The following is a 16,908-nucleotide window of genomic DNA, read 5'->3' on the forward strand; positions in this document are numbered from 1 at the left end:
ACACACACACACACACACACACACACACACACACACACACACACACAGGGTTATCTCATGGTGTGTTGGCATTTTTACTGGCCGTGGCTTATCGTGACGTTTTTTGAGATATGAAAATATCGACAGCCGTTACTGCCAACTGGAACAATGCGCTGTGCTTTCGGACTGAAACGCTCACCTGGTCGGAGACGTTGTACCAGTCAAAGTTGAACGACTCCACGCGCTGGCTCTGGGACACAATGAGCACCGTCAGGTTGTAGCAGGCTCGGCTGGCAAACAACAAGATCACTGCTGCTCCCAGTGTCGCTGTGCGGCACACTGTGGTCCCCTGGTCAGGTAGAAGAAGAAAAAAAGACGCCGTCAGTCTGGAGTACAACCAGAACTACAGAGAAGTGGCTTGTGTTTTAGGGGGCGCTGCAGTGACTTGTATTGCACTTCCCTAAAGTATGCCCCTAGAATTCCCATAATGCAACTCAATATTCCCTTTCAGTAGACCCTCCCAGATTGGTAAACAGCCCCAATTCCAGTTTGTACAGTTATAAATGTGTATTCTCCGAGTATGTGTATTCTCTGAGCCGAGATAACCCTGATGACGTCATAGTGACGTCACCAGAGCGCCCCTTTAATATATACGTTCATTTCCACTTTTTATTTAAAATAAAGTCAACGCTGCATCACTTCAAAGCCCGATGGCGAGCACACCTTGCTGATCAGGTAGGGGCTGGTGGAGCGCGAGTGTCTGGTCAGCAGCAGCAGCAAGGCGGCCAGCAACACCGCATCCAGGATGAAGAGCAAGTCGTTGACCAGGACTCGGACCAGGACCAGGTTCCAGGTCCGCTCCCCTGACCCGGCGTCTCTGTCCCCGAGGACCGCGCAGACCGCATTGACACAGAGGAAGACGGCGCTCAGGGCGCCGTACATGCACCGCGCCAGCCACCTGAGGGGGACAGGGATGGATTAGTGCTCATCGGGGTCTAATCGAGATCAGGGTTCAGGAAACAAAGGCTTGATACTGTATTATTCTGACAGTAGAGTGATACTTACACTCCTCTGTCAACGTCTGAGCTATACGTCTCTCTCACTTTGAGTAGCACCTGTGGTACAAGAGAGAAATACGCAACAGAGTAAACACAAACGTGACAATAAGAAGGAAACTGAAAGGAACCATTTCTTTCTTTTCAGTCTCTCTAAAGCGCCACAAGGTTTCACTTAAAAGCTGTTATGCAGACGGCTTGTGAAAGGAATTCCCCCTCCTCAAAGACCGTGAAACTTGTTTTTACTTTCACTTATTTATCTATGGCATAACATCTTTTTTTAATCAGTACTCCCCTCTACATTGCAGCAGGTGTGTCCTAGTTTCAAGAAAACAACCCCTGTCCTGTTCTCCCGGTCTTACCTGTGTGAAATACAGGTTGATGAGGCTGAGAGTGAAGAACTGCAGACAGACGGGGAAGCAATAGAGCAGCCAGTAGACTGCGACGGGCAGGTGGTTGGCCTGCAGAGCGTTGCAGAAGTAGAAGGAGAATAGGGTGGTGCGGATGGCAGCCCAGAGCAGGCAGAGGAACAGGAAGACGCTCTGGTAGCTCCAGCGCTTGTGCCTGTAGAGGTAGAGGAGCCAGAGCTGCGCGTACACCACCAGGAACAGAGCGGCGTACAGGGTGATGTAGAGGATGGTGAAGCCCAGCTGGACCGACGGGGCGACGGCCGGATGCAGGGGGACTGGGACAGGCAGGGAGGAGGAGTTGGGAGGAGGGGCGGCTGTGACCGGAGCTTCCATTGGAGTGCTGACGGGACGGACTAGCTGTCCGTCATCACACAAAATACAAACTGCTAAACCTTGCCCCTCTCAGCCCGAACAGTTCCCATGAGAGACCTGAAACAAAATGACCAGGGGTCAGCACGTCACGGGCAGAACACTGAGCAAGAGATGGGCAGTATGGAGGACCAATAACACTAATATTTCATATACACCATGAAACCTTATGAGGTTGTGGCCAATACTTTTGTCTTATAATATTCTGCAATGACCAATAGTGAGTGAACAAATATTGCCAGATCACAGGAGATTGTCCTACTGCTGTTCTCCACACAGGAACTTTCATTTTCAGCTGCTTTTCAGAACAAATTGAAGCAGAAATCGGACAGACATGTGATGCTCGCGGGACATCACATTGTACACGTTGTTCACGTGCCCTGGGTATTGTTCGGTGACCTTTGACACTCAGTAACCCAGCTAGCTAGCTACATGCATCTACTTTGCTCTTTGGAACATAAACAACCAGGTCGGTTCAAGTTCCGTTCAGGCAGCTCAACAACAGCTCAGCTAACTGAAACTAACTCTGTTCACCAGAGTGAATGTCAGCTCTCCCGTCGCTCTGTCACGCTCTTGCTTTCTCGCAATAGAACACCAAATGTAAGAGCTGTCAATCATCACGTAACAATAATAACAGACCTGATTTGAAGTGAACACCGAGCTCCTGGATAACAGCAGACGACGGTGATCCCTTGTTTCCGTGTTGTGTGCTCTACGTATGTCTGGTGGGCGGAGCCACTGCTTTAAATCCAACCGCCAATCAGCGGTGACAGGAAATCGCGGTTTCTTCAAGTTGTTGTTTACTTGTCTCGAGAAGCACGGCGCGTTCATATCGGGTTAAACGTTACGGGTATTGTTTTGATGTCACTGGGAAAGGTGTTTGAATAACCCTGGCAGCTGTTCAATGCGACCCTTTTTATACTCGACTTTAGCCAGAGTGGAGTCTCATCAGCAAGTCAAACGTGCCTGCTGTTAATCTCGTGCATCACGAAGGAGCTGCTGCATTGTTTACGTGGTCCAACATGTCGATGGTGCTGCGATCCAGAAGGTCCATCCACCCCAATCAGGCGATTGAGGTGGAGTTGCTGGATGCGATGCCGCCGGCAACTCGGAGGAGGTCGACCCGCCCGCGCGGGAGAGCTACGTACGAGGTGGGTATTTTTATAACTCAGCTTCTCCGCCTCCTCTTCCTCCCTCCGCTGCGGAAAACTTCACAGTCGGCCACGTAGCTTGCTCGCTAACGTCAACGACGGTGACGTTAGCTGTCCAACTTGAGAGAAACACTCCAGAAGGGCTTATATAGAAACCAGCCTGCCTTAAACGGTCGTATATATACTGCTATTACTACTTTACCGTATGTCATAGTTGTTTATCCGGTTAGCATAACCGTTAATAGCTAATAACTGCATCGCGAGCGTCAAACCCCTCCGCCCAGCAAGAACTTACCTAGCAAGTTACTGCATCATGGTAAGTGGGTTTTTTTTCACGCTGACGGTGTTTACTATGTGTAGAAGATAACACGACGTCTTTACTTTTGGCCTTTTTGTAGGTTCAAATACACGTCCTTCAATCTCACACTGTGGAATATAACCGGTGCTTTGTTGCGGTGTCTCGTTAACTGAACGTTACCGATCTTGTCCCGTCAGGATTTGGATGAGTCAGACTCTGAGTCTGTGCGGGGCCAAGTGATGGAGACGCTTCCTAGTGTCCCTGCTGACCTGGAGGAGGAAACTGCTGAGGAGGCTGGTGTAACGGTAGTCTATAATTCACCTCGCACACACACGCACACACACACACACACACGTCATGCTGTTAGGTGCTTCGTACAGGCCGGAGAAGCGTACCCACCGAGACCGACTGGATAACTGTTATTTTGCAGCCATGTGGTGAGAGAAATGAAGCTCTGTCTGTGCTGCAGCTTCTTATCGCCATCAGGAAATATTCGCAGACTAGTGCGGAAGTGTCCTAATCTCATTTAGCCGAAACAGTCTATGGTTGTAGAGCAGTGAAGCTCTATATTTAGCATCAAGTGAACACGACTTGCATATCTGCCCACAAATTTCATTTAACTAACAATGTTGGACTGTCAGTGTAAGTCAGTCAGGCTTTAAGTTAACTTATTTATATATTGTTATCAGTGTACAGGCTGGCAGATCATGTACTATAAATTGTAGTGTAAAACGTTACAGTAAATTCCCAAATATGTTTCAAGTAACTTAAAAAAAACATGTTTTTAGTCTAACTGCAAAATGTCCTGTTCGGTATATATCATGGGTGTAATTCTTTCAAAAAAATCTTATTTGAAGCATCATCTTAAAAAAGAATTATGTTGTGCTTTTTTTCAAACAAGAGACCATTGGCGGACATTGACATTTTTCCCAAACAATGCTGTATCAGCTGGACTGGATAGTTTTTCCACAGCAGACATTGTGTCTGGTCATTGTGGGACAAGCACAGGTGTCACTGATAACATTAACGAGGGCCCTGCTGGATGATTGAGGTGTCCCCGGTTAGCCGTGACAGTGAGCCACTATGCTCTATGGCAGGGCCCTGAAACCGAAGCAGCTCAATGGAGTCCACCATGAATTATTTACACCAGGAGTTATCTTACTGTGACAAGTAAAAACTGTCACTGCACAATAAGACGAGTACAAATTAAAAACATTGGAGGAAAAGAATCACTTAATAGTAGCAGTTCAGCAGCATCAATGTATGGTAAATTAAACACTGTTTGGAAAGTTACATGTCATTGTTAACAGGAGGACTACAATACATCTACATACACCGCAGAAATATGACCCAGTAGAGCAGCCACGCCTTCATGCTACGGAAGCGTCTCCAGGCAATATTCAGTGTTACTGTATCGTTGTTACACAGTGTCAAGACAAGAGACAAAAGATTACAATGTCTTTTTAACTGCTGGCTTTTTAAAAAAAAAAAAAAAAGTTATTTCAGGAGTTATGTGCAGCTAAGGATGTCGCCATAGAGCCACTGGGTTAAAACTTAGATCGATTTTCATGTAAGCCACACACAAGATGCATGTTTGTTTGTTTGTTTTCGTCTCATAAAGTGCTGTCTTCCTCAGGAGCTGAAGTATTGCAGAGTTGTGCTGGACCGCCTGCGGGTTGACGACAAGGCTGCAAGAAGAGAGCTCGAGGAGAAAGAAGACATGAACCGCAAAGGCGGGAAACCCGTCTCACGGATCCCCACTTTCCACAAACGGCCGGCCATTGCAAGCCAGGCCCCGGAGCCGCCCGCTCCCAAGAAAGATGCCCCTGTCCCCGGAGCTCAGCCTCCGGGGAGTGGGAGTGCGGAGGCCTCGAAATCCAAGCCGTCCGACATCAGAGAAACGGCACTCCCCCTCCCAACGGTCCGCGTCCCCAATGTGGGCCTGGAAGCCCCCTCTCTGTTCGGCAGCACAGAACTAGCAGCAGCAGCCCATAGTCCCCTGGTTACTGCACCCAAGAGCTGGAGTTTGTCCGAGTTTGCGCAATACTCGTCAATGACTGCGAGCCCCAGGCCTGCCCTCAGACCAGAGCAAGGGTCGGAGCAGCACGTACAAGAGCGAGACCAGCGCCACGCCTTTGAAACAGAAGCTGGTGCCGCACAGGATGACCCAGAAAAGGAGTACGGTGTTGTGGTCAGAAGCAGGATCACCCTCGCCACCTCTGGAGACATGGTAAAGTCCGTGCCTGCGGACATCCTTCACTCGACTGAGGTTAGCAAAGAGAAGGCTATTATGGACGAACAGCCGCCGTGGGAGACGGAGCCGATGCACACGCTCGAATTTAGGGAGTGCAGATCCTCTTCAGACGTTGAATGCGAGGACGAGTCTGCGGGTGAGGAGTCTGCGGGTGAGGAGTCTGCAGGTGAGGAGTCTGCGGGCCACGATTCAGTGGAGGAGTATCGCGAACCGCTCACAATAAGCCAGCCCGAGGTTTCAGATCTTGCCGACGTCGCCGACTCCACCTCTCCTGTAGCGCCAGAGAAGCCCGCCAGAGCTCAGTCAGCCAGGTCAACTAAGGTGAGTCGTGTAGATCTTACTGCCTCATACTGTCGTCTCGGTGGTCTCAGCAAAGTCAGCCACACACAAAGGAATGTCACCACGCCCTGCAGTGACAGCTTTGGCATGCAACACGGTCCTCAGCTGTTTCCCAGTCTCCTGTCAAAGCGGTCATCGTAGCTTCACACATTCGCTCACGAGTTAAACTGGTGCTGGTCTTGTTCCGCAGAGCTCTGGATGCTCCAGTTTCGCCCTCTTCTGCTTCCTGCCCACCACCTTGCTGCTTCTAGGGGGGTTCGGCCAGCACGTTTGGCACTACGGCCTTCCCCTGTCCGTGGCTCAGCTCGCAGCTCAGCTGGAGCTGCACTGGCTGGAGGGCTTTGTACCAGAGCCTTGCAGCACCGATTGTCGGTAAGACGCTTTGTTTTTGTGAGCCATTAGCTGTGACAAAACATGAGAATTTGTAGCGGCCTGGGTTCAAATCCGGCTCATGGCGCTGTACTGCATGTCGGCCCTTCTCTCTCCCCCTTTTCCAGTCTCAGTCTGTCCTATCTGGTAAAGGCAAAGAGGCCAAAAAGAGTCTTCTCTAGTTTAAGATGATGGCGGTTTTGTTTGTAAGTGGTTGTAGCTTTAGTGTCTCTCCCCTCTTTACTCAGAGTGCAGCTGGTGGAGAGCATCCCTGAGGGTCTCTACCAGTCTGCTCCCTCATCCAGACGGAGCATCGCAGACAGCTGGCTACGTCTGCTGGACAGGGCTAACAGCTCGGTGCATATCGCCGCTTTCTACTTCACTCTGCGGGGCGACGAGTTCGCGGGCTCCTCTGACTCTCAGGTGAGCTCAGTGGCATGCTCTAATCTCATGATGCAGTAATCGTTTGAACCTCGAATGTGTGTGACATCACGTCTACACACTTTCGTAGGGGAGACTGGTCTTTGAGCAACTTAAACGGCTCAAATCCAAAGGTGTGAAACTCCAGATTGCCGTCAACGCCCCCCAGACCTCAAGTGAAGATACGGCAGAACTGGCTGCAGCAGGTACGTTGTCACACACAGTATGGATTTCGTTGCCTCTGTGTCGTGTGTAAAATATAACTAGGCCACATCATTTGTATGTTAAAACACACACACTAAGGCTGGGTTGCACTAACACAGATTCATTTAATCTAAGATTAGTCCTAAACAGAGTTTAGCAAAACTAGGTTTAAACTGAGCAAATGTATAAGTAAGCAGAGCTCTGTTGCACAAAAAAACTAGTCTTGATTTCAGTAAATTCAAGTTTAAACCCAAATCAAAGTTTAATCTGCGCTTTAGTCCTTAAAACATGATATTGTTTTAGCGAGCTAAAAAGTCAGTCAGTTAGCCCAATGGAACACACGATGGCTCAACAGAAAAGTTGTTGGCCGAATTAATGCAGAAATATGCCAAAATAATATTTAAAAAAAAAAACATGGACAACAGCAAAATAACACATAAACCAAATAAAAACACTGTAAGAAAAAATCCATTTGAAAGTTAAACTCAAGTGTAATTTAACTTAATTCTGGACCACACTTTTAATTGATGTTTAAAGTTTTGGTGAAACATAATCAAATTTGATCTAGAGAAAAAAACTAGTTTTCTGAATGTAAGGTGGTTATAAAGTCTGGTAAAAGTTATAAACGTGATTCAAAAGTCAAACCATGATTTAATCCGGTTTAAAAATGAACTACTATCCAACAAGTTTGGGTGATGACTGCAGTCATTTCTGATCGTCTGCGTGTTTTTATTTTTATTTCCAGGTGCAGAAGTCAGAGAGGTAGACCTCAAGGCTGTCACTGGAGGCATCGTCCACACCAAGCTATGGGTGGTGGATCAGAAGCACTTCTACCTGGGTAGTGCCAACATGGACTGGCGCTCTCTGAGTCAGGTAGCACGGTGTCCGCATTGGCGGGCGTAGATGTAGCAGTAGATTTGACCTCAGTTGAACTGATGTGGCAGCAAGTTAATAGCATTTCTACAGACTCTAGATGTCAGACAGAAAGTAACCCCGCCGTGTGCTTTGTTGAAACGAGGTGAAGGAAGTGGGCCTGTCGGTGGAGGACTGCAGCTGCCTGGCTCAGGACGCCTCTCGGATCTTTGGAGTGTACTGGAGCGTCGGCGGTGCGAGCAACGGCTCCCTGCCGCCGTACTGGCCGGCTCGTCTCTCCGCCCTGTCCAGCTCCCAGAATCCCCTGCGCTTGAAGTTCAACGGAGTGCCTGCTCAAGTCTACCTGTCTGTAAGTACAGATCGACTCTCCGAGCTTCCTCCAACAGGAAGACACATTGTGCAGATTTCAGTGGAATAGGAGAATAGCATTTACATCATCATGTGACAAATTATTTTGAACCATTTTCACATTAAAAATTGATTATCCTAAGATGGCATGTCCTCTCTGGTTGCTCCCGTGTTTCTCACCTCCTGCGTTGCATCCGTCTCCTGCAGAGCTCCCCTCCGCAGATCTCTGCCCGCGGCCGCTCCGACGATCTCTCCACCATCCTGTCCGTCATCGACGACGCCCAGAGATTCGTTCACGTCTCTGTCATGGACTACCTCCCTCTGTCTCAGTACACGGAGCCGCTCAGGTGACCCCAGTGATTACCACTGCACTGTTACAATGGTAGACACAGACACACTGGTGTGAATACATGACAGAGGAAAATGCATTCTCCTGTGAAATCTTTTTTTAAGTAGCCCATACATGATCCCTTCCTCCAGCACCAAAGTCATCCTGGTATCGGTCCATCTTCTAGAAAGCTAAAGGGTTCGTTGGTCCTTCTCTCTCAGGTTCTGGCCGGCCATCGACTCGGCCCTGCGTGCTGCGGCCTGCACCAGAGGCGTGCAGGTCCGCCTCCTGGTCAGCTGCTGGAAGCACTCTCCCGCCCCCATGTTCCCCTTCCTGCAGTCCCTGCTGGTGCTCAACAGGCCTCATTTGAAGTGTGACATTGACGTGGTGCGTTGGGGGGGGTTTTCTATTTCCTGCATGATGACACAGTGACTTAAACAGAATGCTGTTGTATCCTAAACTCCTGATGTTTTGTCGCTGTGCAGAAAATATTTAGAGTGCCTTCAACAGGGAAGCAGATGAAGATTCCCTTTGCTCGAGTCAATCATGCCAAGTACATGGTCACAGACAGAGTGGTCTACATAGGTATGCTATCAGCAATTACTGACATCATTGAAATCATCCAAATATTCAGCCATGACATTGAAAATCTTCTAGGTAACAATGAGCTTAGCTTTTTTTGTACTCAAACACAACAAACCCTGACTACTCCGGCACTGCTCTGTCCAACTCTCACTCACGTTTCCACCGTTGTCTTCTGGCAACAAGTCACATGACGCATTAACAAACAGAGAAGTAAAGAATAAGGTTTTATTCCTCGGTTGGGTCCATCAATAGAGTTGTCGGACACGTATGATAACAATCTGAGCCTGTCGGTGGCAAAAACAAGTCAGAGGCTGCAGCGTCCAAGTAAACAAATACCAAAGTTACCTCTGAAGTACAGTTATGAGATACATTTCAGAGGGAAATATCGTACTTATTGCTCCCCTACATTTGCCTGACGAGTACTACTAATTTTGCAGATAATATTTCATGCAAAACATAAAATTTGCTTCTGAAACATGATGCTTTATTCAGAGAAGAAAACCTCGTAGTTCCTGTGACAGTCGTGCGTTCTGACGTGTCCGTGTTCACAGGGACGTCCAACTGGTCGGAGAACTACTTCACCCAGACAGCCGGAGCGGGCTTGGTGGTGAACCAGACCGGCTCTGTGGTAGAACAGGGCCAAGAGACCCTGCAGAGCCAAGCGGAGGAGCTGTTCCTCAGAGACTGGTCGTCCAAGTACGCCAGCAGCCTGTCTCTGGACGACGTGGACATCTGCCCCCGCGGCCCACACTGAGGGGTCCTTGCACATTGCATTGTAGATGACCATGCTGCTGCTGCCACTTGAACTTTATTGGACTTCTGCACAATCCGCTTGCTGTACCGTGTGAATACACACACTTTATTTTATTGCGGTTTCCCAGCCAGCTGCCTGGTTTTTGTATATAATTTTTGGTTGTTTTTTTTATATTTTGTTGCAAAACGTGTTATTTTTATACTCTCTATGCTCGCTTTGTATAATTTAATTTTATGCCTGGAGCATTCTGTATATTTTCCCTTTAAACATGTCTGTGCCAAGCTTCACCAATCTCACGCAGGAGATAAAACATTTCCAAAGAGGTTCATACACCAGCGGCCATGTTTGCACTGCTGAAGCAATCTGTGTGTAGTGAAACCATATGATAGGTCAGTCCATAATGCTTGTAAATACTATACATGTTCCATTCATACCTGACCTGTCTGGCTCACAAAGAAACCCAATTTAACAGTAAATAGTGAGCATGCTTTTTTTTTCTTTTGGATTAGTGTTCTGTGTTTGGGAAGAAAACACACTTCTCTATAAACTGACTGCATTGATGATCAGGGAACATGTCCGATTCCTTCATTACCAGGGTTATGTTTGTTATTAATGGACCTGTTCCTTCAGTAACGGAGCAGTTTACTGGATGTTTCAGTAGAAATAAAACCTTCATGGCTGCAATGAAAGGAGTGTTGTCGACTCATCCTAACTACCAAACTTGTTTCTTACTTGCCTCTCCTGTGTTCTAGCCCCGCAGGTAGCTTTGGTTTAATTGTGCTGCTTTTAAAGGTGCAATATATGCAATTCAGAGCATTAATATAGCAGTAAACTATTTACTGTGTAGAGATACATAGTAATATCTACCTGAGCAGAGAAGTCACACCCCCTCTGTGTGCGCTGTTATCAGAGCTTCTCCCAATCACCATATATTACACCTTTAATATATTTATCTCTGTCAATGGGATTTAATTTGCTAAAACTACCTGCATGGACAGACGCCTCTTGTTTTTGTGCCACAAAAACCCAGACCATTCATTATGCTTATCTGATTGTCTCAGGACTGATAATCAAGACATTGGCTGATGGTTAAAGTATCTTTATTTTCACATGTGAGAATCTTGATTTCACGACAAATGACAAAACATTTAACAAACAAGTAGAAAACAAACGGAAACCAACTAGAACCTACATTATATCTGGAGGATCGTGTTATATGTGCAAAAAAAAATCTTCATGATTAACTTCTTCATCACTTCTCAATCCATGTTAGAGTCTCTGCTCCATGTGCTGCTTCTCCATCCGTCCGGCTGCATTTACTCCACTAGTGATAGACGACAAAGAGACAACAAGAAGGTGAACGAAGACGCCTCTCAGCGCAGCGTCTTCTGCTCCATCTCTGATCGGGACAGCCATTTAAAATCCCTCCATTTCCACGTACAGAGGGCTCGAACATGCAGGAGTGTTTCCTCTGATGACGAGGTGGAGGAGTTTCCTTCTGCTCTCATTCCATGGAGAGCTGCACACTGTCTGTCTGGCCCTGCTGCTGGTCAAACTTCCTGGCTAAAAGGACAGGAGAACATTTGAATGTACCCAGAATGAAACATGAAACACGTTTGAGGTCATCAAACTGAAACATTGGTCTGTTATTAGAGGTTTACATGAGTGCACTTCCTGGTGTTTAACCAGAAAATAATGGGTTGAAACATTATTTAATAATCATATCTCTTTTCTATAGAATGGGACAGGGTGAGAGATACATTTTGAACTAGAAAATGCATTTCCTGCTGAAAATGCGTTGGAATGCTGAAAGCTGAAATTAATTGTAAAATAATTGCTGAAAATTAAGAAATGGGAGACTACCTGTCTGAAAAATGTTGATGCTTGAAAGCATTTAAACTGCACTGCTGAAAACCCTTCTACTTGAAATGTCTCACTATGGTGTCTGTAGCTGAAAGTATGAGAAGAAGAAGGCTTTGAAAGTTGAAGTTTAACAGGATTTGAAGATTTTCTCCATAGAGATCCCATTAAAAAAATTGCAAATAGCTTAATATTTCAAAAAGTTAAAAGATTACATTATGAAAAGTCAAAGCACCCCTCTCCTGAAAGAGCTGAACATTTTGAAAGGGAAAAGTCCTGTAGTGATAATTGTAGTAGTGGAAGTTGTAGTTGTAGTAGAAGTATTAGTAATTAGAAGAAGTAGTAGAAGTAGTAGTATCAGTAGTCGTAGTAATAGCTGTAGTATTGGTCGTAGTATTTAATATAACAGTAGTAGTAGTAGAAGTATTTATATTAGTAATAGTAATGGCAGTAGAAGAAGTAGCAGTAGTAGTAGTAGTAATAGTAGCAACAGCAAAAGTTATAGTAGAAGTAGTAGCAATACTATATTAGCAGCAGTAGTAGTTGTCGCAGTATTAGTCAGAGCATTACGTTTTTCAACAAAAAAGCCTCATTTTGAGCTTAACGTTTAAATACAGTTAATCCATGAGGCTTTTATTTTGAAAGAGGGGCTGGGTGGGGGAGAAAGGAGAGGAGACAGAATCAGAATGTATGAAACAGAGGTTTTTAAATGACAGTCTTCATCAAAAGTTAGATGAAGTTAGATTTCACTCTGTGGGGCTTTTATTTTGAAAGGGTGGGACTGGGTGGGGGAGAAGAGACAATCATAATGTTTGACACACATAAACAGAGGTTATTAAATGACAGGCTTCATCACAAGCATTCCAGTTAGAATTCACTCTGTGGGGCTTTTATTTTAAAATGGGGTGTGTGTGTGTGTGGGGGGGGGGGGGAGATCCTCTAAAGATCTCTAAGAACCTGAATGACTATGAGAGAGAGAGACACAGAGAGAGAGAGAGAGAGAGAGAGAGAGAGAGAGAGGAGTGCGTGTGTGTCTGTGTTTATCAACATCACTAATTAGCTTAATCAGAAACACCTGTGTCCTTGCAGCCTTTTCATGGAGATTAAACAGGCAAACACCTCTCAAACAAATCATCAAAACTCCCATAACCGTAGCTCCTATTGCTCCGATATTAATCAATGAGAGGAAGGATGCCTTGAGAAACAGATCCTGTAAAAATTGTGTCTGTGGTGTAAAAAATGTGGCTGAACTGGCGATCTAGAAATGGGGTACCGTGTTCTGTGGAAGATGTTTTTGAGGCAAAATTTAACATTGGTCTCTATGGAGCAGAAAGTTGGTTTTCCTCTCAATAACAGGCTTCTGTGCCAAATGTGTAAATCTGTGGGATTCCACAGTCATTTGTCTACAACAAGGACAAGATTAGCTACTTCTACATCCAGAGATTATGCATGAAGAGTGAAGATTGTGGACACAGTGGCAAAAGACAAATGTTTTTTCACAAGAATCTCAAGCTGCTCTTCACTCTAGCGGTGACATCACGCACTCTAAACTGCGCAATACACACCCATTATAAAGTCAGAAAAGGGCTGAAAAAATCATAAAAGTTAAATTGCTGCAGTTCAAAAAGTTAAATAGATATCACAAAGCTGAATCATTCTGCAATAGATCAGGGTTTTCTCAACATTTGAAAGTTGAAATGGTGCCTGTAGCTGAAAGTATGAGGAAGTAGAAGGATTTGAAATTTGAAGAAGTTTAAGAGGATTTGAAAATATTCTCCATAGACATCCCATTCAAAAAAAAAAAATTGCAAAAAGCTTAATAATTCAAAAAGTTTAAATATTAGAAATATGAAGAGATATAGCAGACATGAACTGAAAGAGCTGAACATTTTTGATAGTTGAACGGTTTCTGTAGCTTAAAAAATGTGGAAGGAGTTAAGTAGCAAAAAGTGTACGGAAGAAATATAAAATAAAGAGGAATAAAGATTTGAAGCACAATTGTTGGAATGCTTAACAGCATTCCAACAATTATAATCCCAGATCCTGTGAGCTACAGCGACGCTCACCCAGAGAGTACATCTCCAGCTGCTGCCGCAGGCGGACCTTCTGCAGGCTGTCGTAGAAGTTGGGCTCCGGGCTGCTGCCAACGGTGGGGGGCAGAGTGAAGATACGCATGATCTTCCTCTTGTTTCTAGGTTAGAGGTGAACACAGAGACAGATTTCAGGAAGAGAGCGAGAGAGAGGCCATATTGCTTATACGGAATATCACCGTTCATTTCTGACCATTCACAACAATAATTTAAATGGACACATCATTGAAATACATTGAGTTTGGAGGGTTACATGAATGCAGAATTAGCCAGACGACCCGACAAATGATTCTTTGTTTTGACATAAAAAGTATCTGTTATTGTCGGTATCAAGATGAAATGTTGTTCCTTCTTTAACATATTCAAAGTGAGCTTCAGTGGGACATAATGTCCTATTGTGGGACACATAAGAGAACCTAAAATGATCTCAAAATATGTAAAGAAAACAGCTGACTATTGCATTATGGGAAATATAACCATCACTTATCTTAAATTGGTTACATCTCTAACAGTTTGGAAAGGATGGCAGCAAATTTCTCCCAATCCATGGGGGGAAGGCAGTATTCATAATATCAAATAAATATATTGATGAATAAATAACTGGATGAAAATAGGTGTCACTGTGAACATGTTTCTCTCATGCTATTTTTATATTATGTAATATTTCTTAAATGTTTTATGCCACACTATAGGACACATGTACGGTGCAGGTCAGTGAGATGTTCAACAAACAGTGAAAGAACTTAATGATATATTTACTCAAATATCGGATTTTACACAACATAATTATGTATTTATTTCTTTAAAAATGGTGTTAAACTATATATTTTTCTGCATATCTATCCGTTGTACCTCTATCTATAAGCAAAGAACACAACGATCCAATGATTCCGTGGAGAGCTGACTGCGTCCTTACTTTCTGGCGTACATCAGCAGGCCGAAGCTGACCAGGATCACCAGCAGGTACACGTTGGTCGCCTCATTCCAGGCCTCGTGCACCGAGTAGTCGATCGACTCGGGCTCGCTCCCGTGACCCCCCATTAAAATACGACAACAACGCGGGGAAATGTGTGAAATGGAGATTCTACTGTAGGCGCTTTCTCAGCTCACGTTCAGCTCGCGACGGGACACAATTGAGTGCTGTAAACACCGACGTCATCTCCGCCTCCTTGGTCTTTTCCGTTTCCGGGTAGCGCGCGAGCTCCGGGGCGCGTTTTTGACTGAGGTGGAGGACTGCTATAGAGAGTGCAAGTTCAATTGACCTGTATTAATATGGCTAGAAGGGAACTGGTTCGAGGAAGATAGATGTGGATCCGCCTCAAACAATATGCTCTGAGTTCTTCGGTTTTTCCTAAATCAAAAAACTTCAAAGATCTTACTTTGGCAAATCACAAATAAAACAATATGAATAACAATAAACATTGGTTGAAAGTGTAAAAATGAGAAAGTATTGAGTTTCTATTTTTGATATGTTCCTCCTTGTGTTCTGTCAGAGGTCATCTTTAACAGCTCAAAAACACTCGTAGCATTATTTTTAATCACCTTCATACTTTAATTGCTGATGAACATGATTTTTTTTATAAAGCGACTCGTATACCCCTGTTGGCGGTTTTTAGAGCCACCCCAACTGTAAAACATAATTAAAGGAGTAATGGACGACATTCAGAGCATTAATAAAGCAGCAAACTACTATATGTAGAGATAGAGGTGTGAGGAAAGAGCTCAGCTCCCAATAGATAACATTATCCTGATAGAGTATGCAGTCCAGGATAAAAGTCATAAGCTTAGCCTGTTAGTCAAATAGCTTGATGCCATTTACTGGATGGAATCTACTGGATGTAAAGCGGTTGCAGACAATTCACACATTGGCACTTACAGGATGGTGTGTTGAGGTTTTGGTCTGCACCAACTCCTGAGGAAAACATGGAGCTTGGAGCTAAATGCTTATTTTAGCTGCGTTCTAAGTCGCATACTTTTTTACGTTTAGTACGTACTGCAGCTGCCCTCACAAAGCAAGTACTGTTGCAGTCAATTGGGACAAACTACTTCCTCACAACGTGGCACCTTGAACTTTGCATTTGTTCCAATTAGCCCTTTCACACGGGTCGGTCGGCACAACGTTACGTCACCACAGACGAGAACAATAGGATGCAACAATGTAAGTTTATTTGTCAAGTTTACAGTCGATCGGAGCCATCGAGTGGTCTGCACTCAGTCCTGCCTGAAGCACCAACATGGCATCTCTGGTATTCCATATGTGACAACACAGGGGACCACTGCAGGCAGCACTGCTCCACAGTGGTCTGTGAGGAACCAATACATGTAGGAACACTGGGATTATTGTAGCTGATGAAGAAACTAGATTGGATTTAAAGTTCAGTTTAAACTCAAACCGTTTTTTTAACCACATTTAAAATCAGTTAAATTATCAGCAAGTACATGATACTTTATATACACAAACACCTTTGTTGCATCACGTTGGCTTATTTTTACGTATTTTTTTTTTCAAAAGTATCTTATTTTTCAAAATAGAGTTTTACTAATTCATAACTACAGAATACATAAAGCTGCATTTACCATAATTGCTGCAATGAATAACTTCATACATGAGACAGAGACACACACAAAGTAAAGGACTGTAGTGGTTCATGGTGGATGTAACAGCCGAGGAGCTGCGGGGAAGTGTTTCTTACACGGTAGACAGAAATATAGTGAAGAAATATAATAATAATAATACAAAGACAAACAAGAAATAATCTCTCTGGTTGCTACTCCTAGCGAATATGACCACGGCATGGGAGCTACAACTCCGCAGAAAGCTGAGGGGTGAGTGCTTTGTCTCCACGAACACGCTTCTGAAAGGTAAAGGCTCAATGTCACGATGCACACGCGCTTAAGAAACCAGCTCCAAGTTCAGCACCAGGAACCAAACCGGCCATAAGTGGACAGACGCAATATGATCTGTAAAAACCTCTTACAAAACATTTTACCGACCCTCGAATGCTTCAAAGTTATCGCGGTGGTCAAATCGTTCCAAAAATAAATAATATGTTCGCAGATTATTTAGGTCCGCCTGGGGCAAAAACACACAGTAGGAGTGCTGGCGGAGGAACAAAAGACGTCCGAGGTGTCGACCAAACTCAAGTACTTGTGACAAAACAGCTAAATGCTTCAAAATAAGACTCGAAATATAGCAAAGAACCAATTAGTTCACTACCTTAT

General features: G+C 44.7%; 3 protein-coding genes across 5 annotated transcripts in view; 1 reads left to right on the top strand and 2 right to left on the bottom strand.

Annotated features, from left to right (window-relative positions):
* The window catches only part of gpr137 (G protein-coupled receptor 137), a 5,099-nt gene extending 2,578 nt beyond the window's left edge, over window positions 1-2,521 (bottom strand). The window contains exons 1-5 of one of the 2 annotated variants that reach the window (XM_031858039.1): window positions 2,453-2,521; window positions 1,397-1,873; window positions 1,045-1,094; window positions 703-937; window positions 179-328 (exon numbers count right to left, since the gene is read on the bottom strand). In XM_031858039.1, the coding sequence (XP_031713899.1) occupies window positions 179-328; window positions 703-937; window positions 1,045-1,094; window positions 1,397-1,777 (816 nt within the window). In that variant the 5' untranslated portion in view covers window positions 1,778-1,873; window positions 2,453-2,521. Of the gene's footprint in view, window positions 1-178; window positions 329-702; window positions 938-1,044; window positions 1,095-1,396; window positions 2,415-2,452 lie in introns of those variants that run through there. The other variant, XM_031858041.1, reaches the window with a different exon arrangement.
* Window positions 2,522-2,595: 74 nt separating this feature from the next.
* On the top strand, window positions 2,596-10,425 carry pld7 (phospholipase D family, member 7). 2 transcript variants are annotated; one of them, XM_031858109.1, is made up of 12 exons: window positions 2,596-2,964; window positions 3,460-3,567; window positions 4,899-5,837; window positions 6,046-6,227; window positions 6,473-6,647; window positions 6,736-6,850; window positions 7,594-7,721; window positions 7,867-8,070; window positions 8,277-8,416; window positions 8,619-8,784; window positions 8,883-8,982; window positions 9,534-10,425. In XM_031858109.1, the coding sequence occupies exons 1-12, from the start codon at window positions 2,836-2,838 to the stop codon at window positions 9,734-9,736; spliced, it is 2,589 nt and encodes an 862-aa protein (XP_031713969.1). In that variant the 5' UTR covers window positions 2,596-2,835; the 3' UTR covers window positions 9,737-10,425. The 2 variants fall into 2 exon arrangements, with proteins under 2 accessions (XP_031713969.1, XP_031713970.1); XM_031858110.1 differs by lacking the exon at window positions 2,596-2,964 and adding an exon at window positions 3,006-3,280.
* Window positions 10,426-10,819: 394 nt separating this feature from the next.
* smim19 (small integral membrane protein 19) lies at window positions 10,820-16,902 on the bottom strand. The gene is made up of 3 exons (XM_031858111.1): window positions 14,603-16,902; window positions 13,663-13,787; window positions 10,820-11,299 (listed from the first exon to the last, which is right to left on the bottom strand). Exons 1-3 carry the CDS (start codon window positions 14,725-14,727, stop codon window positions 11,241-11,243), a joined length of 309 nt encoding a protein of 102 aa, XP_031713971.1. The 5' UTR covers window positions 14,728-16,902; the 3' UTR covers window positions 10,820-11,240.
* Window positions 16,903-16,908: the final 6 nt, after the last annotated feature.

This window comes from Anarrhichthys ocellatus, unplaced genomic scaffold (assembly GCF_004355925.1).
Source record: "Anarrhichthys ocellatus isolate YVR2014 unplaced genomic scaffold, GSC_Weel_1.0 scaffold19, whole genome shotgun sequence".
Classification (NCBI taxonomy): Eukaryota; Metazoa; Chordata; class Actinopteri; order Perciformes; family Anarhichadidae; genus Anarrhichthys; species Anarrhichthys ocellatus.